Here is a 5,215-nt window from a genome sequence, read left to right on the forward strand (position 1 = left end):
AGCTGCAGGGATGAAAAGGAGTTAGAATCCGTCCATCACTTCATTTGCGAGTGTCCAGCACTTCGAGGAAAACACCTCATGTTTCTTGGGGACAACTTCTTCGAGAACCTGGATATCTTGGGGAAAGCTCCTCTGGAAGGACTGCTGGGATTCGCCAGAAAATCAAAATGATTCGAAGACATGTAGGGATAGGCTTGTGGTAACCCCCCATGGGCATCACAATGGGCCTTCGCGGCCTCCGAGTGAACTCTTTGCAGAGCTGCCCGTTTAACCTCACCTAACCTAAAGGCAGCTTTACACGGACGAAAATGCGGAAGACAATAAAAAATAATAAAAATAAATAATCAACAGAAACATTTAGCTATTACCTTATTAGATATATTAAAAATAAATGAGCCATAAAACTCCAAACTCATTTTTGTTGAAAATGTTGTTATATATTCTTAATCTTTTAAGAGATTGGAGAATAGGGCTAATTCTGTAAAACCCTTGTGCATAAATCTGTATTATCTTCTGTCAAAAATACTGAAATCATATCGATGTTTGTAAACGAGTATACATCTACTTACAAATACTGGGCACCGGAATCACATAAATAAATTTCATTATTTGTTATGGAACGATTGGTATTCTCAGTTGGATGGTAATGTATTATGGAACCATTAGGTCCACTCGCATTTATAGTTGGAAAGCTTAACCCCATAAAGTATTTATTTTTACTGAAAATATAGAAATTAGGCAAAACCGATTTTTTTTTAGAAATACTTACGATCGAAAGGCTTCAAGTTTTGTAGCTCCAGATAGTTCACTTATGTTTTCGCCATTTTGAATAGCATGTTCCAGCCAAGCGAAATATTTACAAAGTGCAACTCCATCACGAATATGACAGTTAATAAATCCATCAATTTCACTTTTATTTTTAATCGCTTTGTTGATAGCTATAGGTGTAATCTAAAACACATGAAACTCGAACTATAAGCTTTGCAAACATATTTTTCACATCTGTAATGTTCTTACTTCTTGTATTCTTAATTTTTTAGGTATCTTGGAACATAAGAAATAGCTTGAGTTAGGAGAAATCCATATTTTTCCACTTGATAATATACTTATTGAAGCCTGTAATTCGCTTCCAATACAGTCATATGGTTGAACATGAATGGCGACACCATTTTGCTTTTGATAATTTTCAAAGTTTTCTGGAAGTTTTGATTTGTCAATGAATAGTTTAATACTATTGAAATCAATAATCAAATACGCGAAAAATATGGGATTATAATCAATATCTGATCCACGCAAGTTTAAAAACCCTGAAAATATAAACATAATATAGCATTATTAAATCACATATATAGATTGTTATGTGCATACATATACACTTAAACATACCTACATACATATGTATGTATTGCCAAGCCATGAACCAACTATACAAGATCACGTAAGAACGGGGCCTTGTATTTGTAATTGTTTTCGAGAAAAACGTTTTTGAAAGCGGGCTCATCAGCTGAGCTTTTGTTGACATGCCAACCACCACTATTTTCCACTTTTTATTAACTAAAGAATATTTAATTCCACACGAAAACCTGTTTTAAAACATTTTAATGAAGAATTTCACCTAAATTGTGTGTTTAAAGCGGCTGACAACAATTTTGGTTCTCGTTCCTTGATTTATTTTTGTTCCAGCGAAACATGATGTAGAAACCGCTAAAAATCGACTTTTTTAGTCCCTTGTTCTTGCGTGATCTGGTGTCATTCGTTCATTTTGTCAAGCTCGTAAACATATCGTAGTTATCAATGAGGTAATGAATAAATTTGTTTTTATTTTATGGCCTTATAACAATTATATTCACCTTTTTAATGAGCTTACGGAAAAGAAACAACAATTTAGAAAAAATGGTAGACGTTATAGCTATTTCGGAAATCACCACTGGGATTCGATCCAACGACCCCAGCTGACTCAGCCAGTTGCCTACGCACCGTGCTATGTTCGCCTTGTAAATTCTTGTTGCTTTTTGAGGCATTTCATGTCACCGCGGCCACCTGTGTGCGCGACCTCTCAGGATTTGGATGAAATTTTAAGAGATTGAAGGTCTAGGTGACACGAATATCCGTGCAGCATATTTTGCCGATATGACGTAGGGTTGCCTATTTACACGGGACTTAAATTTTAAGAAAACGTCATACATACCTTTCTTTAAAGTGCTGTATCTGGGAAACCTTTTAACGAAACTTAATGATAAAAATGTATTTCTTCCGTCTTATTATGGGCTTTAATTGCACATTTTTTACAACGTATAAAAAACAAAAATAAATTAATCAAACATTTTTCTTTTTGATTTTTTTTTGATTATAGCATATTTAAAAGTTTTTATTTTGGCATAAAAACATTGTCTATAATGTCAACTTTAAGCACCCAATGGGCTACTTATGCGTTCGGACTCTAGATCGTCTAACGCTCGAGCAATATGATAAATGGACTTTGAAATTTTATTAAATTGTATATTTTTGAAAGATGTGTAAAAAGCAAAAACAATATTAATAAATCATATTAACTTTATATTTATATTTATGTAACCTAGACCTTCAATCTCTTCAACTTTCATCCAAATCCTTAGAGGTCGCGCACAGAGGTGGCCGCGGTGACATGAAATGCCTTTTTTTCCACTTTTTCATTTGTGAAGCCAACTACAATCAAGCGCAACTATTCCAGTTAAAGGCCTGCAAATGTTGAACTATAAAACATAGCGACATGTGTCACATCATGCAAGTGCCAGTTCATATTATGTCGCTCATACATGTTTCACAGTAACATATGAAGACACTGTCGAATAATCAACACAAGCAACATATGCGACACATGCGACATAGTCAGCATTGTTAATTATTTTTATTTACGGGAAGAGATTTTGTAAATTTCTTAAGCACCTATTATAGTAAAATGCATTAAAGAATTATCTAATTAAAAACCCCTATATATTTTCATCCAAGGCAGGATCAAACAGTATTAAAAATATGCTACAGAAGCACAACAGCGAACGACAGCATAGCTAAGTAGCAACGACATGCTAAAACAGTATGTTCGAGATGGAATGACATGGCATAACACCTTGTTTGAGTTGACATGACATAGCAATGCATGCAATTTTTGAAAAAGACATTTTTACAGAAAATATTGAATTTTGCAGCTATCTAATTCCAGTGCTATTTAAACTTGATCATATTGTTGTTGGTTTTGGTGCTTTTTTTGTTAATAATTATATTTTTAGAATGTAGAACTTTTTTCAAGGTGTGCTCGTCCTTAAGTGATTTGTTTTTTGTATTTGATGGCCTTATAACAACTACATATATTCAGCAATGAGCTTGAGGATGTTTTTAATTAAAAATGGTTGTGGAAAAGCAACAATAATTTTGAAAAAATGGTAGAAGCTATTTCGGAAATCACCACATTTCCTCATCCGACTTCTTTCAGTGGGATTCGATCCCATAACCCCAGCTGACTCAGCCAGTGGCCTACGCACCGTGCTAAGTTCGCCTTTAAATTCTTGTTTTTTTTCATTTTTTCATCTGGGAAGCCAACTACAATCAAGCGCAGCTATTCCAGATCCTTTTAAACTTGATCATGTGGTTGTTGGTTTTGTTGGTTTTTTGTTAATAATTCTATTTTTAGAATGTTTAACTTTTTTTAGGTGTGCTCGTCCTTAAGTTATTTGTTTTTGTTATTTTATGGCATTATAACAATTATATTCAACAATTTTAGTGAGCTTGAGGCCGTTTTTAATGAAAAATTATTGCGGAAAAGCAACAATAATTTTGAAAAAATGGTAGAAATGATAGCTATTTCGGAATCATTACAACGCTTTTATCAACTTGCAATGTTGTGTTCCAGAAACTTTCAATGTTGTGGATCCAGAAACTTTCAATGTTGTGTGTCCGACACCAAAGCAAAGCTTTGAAAAGCTCCTATAAAAAAGCATAGTGAATAGGGCGAGGTAGATGACATCTAGATGTCGCCCTATGTACTACGTTTGCTACACCGGAAATAAACGACACGCCATTTCTTTAAATAAAATTAATTGGTGCTCGTTTGTATGTACATACAAATAGCCGTCATCGATTCGCCATCAGTTAGCGAGTGGCGAAACGAACGAACTCAATGAGGTACAACCAAACTCGCTATCGTCTATCCGTGCTAGCTAACTTTGTTGTTGCTTTCGCATGCAAAATTCTTCTTTAAGCGACCGGAACTCAAACAGCGAGCGAGAAGTGGCGAATCGATGACGGCTTATGTAAATGCATGTGACTATTGTCAACTAAATCGAATGCTTTGTAAGTGAAGTGACTTGTGGACCACTTGAGGTATAGGTGGACCAGTTGGTAACCACTTTGGGACCAGTTGGTAACCAGTCGGGGACCAGCCCGGGAACCAGTTGGGAACCAGTTTGGGACTAATCCGAAACTACTACCTTCGGGCCAGTTGGGGACCAGTTGGTCTTTTTAAGCTCCTGTGGCCGTTTTAAGGGTAATTCTTGGGCTCCTGCACTGCCGCTCGGGGTTTCTGCCTTCTACGGTGGTAATTTTGGGCCGGGTTGCCTGTTTTGGCGGATTGTTGTGCTGTGTGCCGCGTATTACGTGTACCGGGTACCACTTTCTCGAGCGAATTGCTCTGGGGAACCTGTTGTGTGAGTTGCTGGCTTTTTGGCTAGACTTTGAGGAGGGTTTATACACGCATATCGGCGGTTGTTTTGGCTCGCGAGTGTGTTGGTGTAGGTACTACATCGGTCGATCCATATCCCGATACGGGGACACTGTTCTGACCGGCGGGATTGTTTTTGGGTGACCTTTCCAGGGGCTGCCTGGGGTGTGTTCTGCACCCAGCGGTTTTTAACCGCCTTGACCGCTCGTTGAGTCGCCGGCGTTATAGCGCGGGCTCTACTTTGAGTCCTACCGAAACCGGGGCTCCATTTTACAACGCTTTTATCAACTTGCATCAACTTGGATCCAGAAAATTTCAATGTTGTGTGTCCGACACCAAAGCAAAGCTTTGAAAAGTTCCTATAAAAAAGCATAGTGCATAGGGCGACAGCTGTAGTGAATAGGGCGAGGTAGATGACATCTAGATGTCGCCCTATGTACTACGTTTGCTACAGCGGAAATAGACGCCACGCCATTTCTTTAAATAAAATTAATTGGTGCTCGTTTGTATGTACATACATAT

General features: G+C 37.2%; 1 protein-coding gene across 1 annotated transcript in view; it reads right to left on the minus strand.

The window, feature by feature from the left end:
• Window positions 1–491: 491 nt before the first annotated feature.
• The window catches only part of LOC118733732 (xaa-Pro aminopeptidase ApepP-like), a 104,694-nt gene continuing 99,970 nt past the window's right edge, over window positions 492–5,215 (minus strand). Inside the window, exons 3-6 of the mRNA XM_036463269.1 lie at window positions 1,018–1,307; window positions 770–951; window positions 570–719; window positions 492–510 (exon numbers count right to left, since the gene is read on the minus strand). Of these exons, the coding sequence (XP_036319162.1) occupies window positions 507–510; window positions 570–719; window positions 770–951; window positions 1,018–1,307 (626 nt within the window). The 3' untranslated portion in view covers window positions 492–506. The remainder of the gene's footprint in view (window positions 511–569; window positions 720–769; window positions 952–1,017; window positions 1,308–5,215) is intronic.

The sequence above is a fragment of the Rhagoletis pomonella genome, unplaced genomic scaffold (genome assembly GCF_013731165.1).
Source record: "Rhagoletis pomonella isolate Grant_MI unplaced genomic scaffold, Rhpom_1.0 Rhpom_scaffold_00001, whole genome shotgun sequence".
Classification (NCBI taxonomy): Eukaryota; Metazoa; Arthropoda; class Insecta; order Diptera; family Tephritidae; genus Rhagoletis; species Rhagoletis pomonella.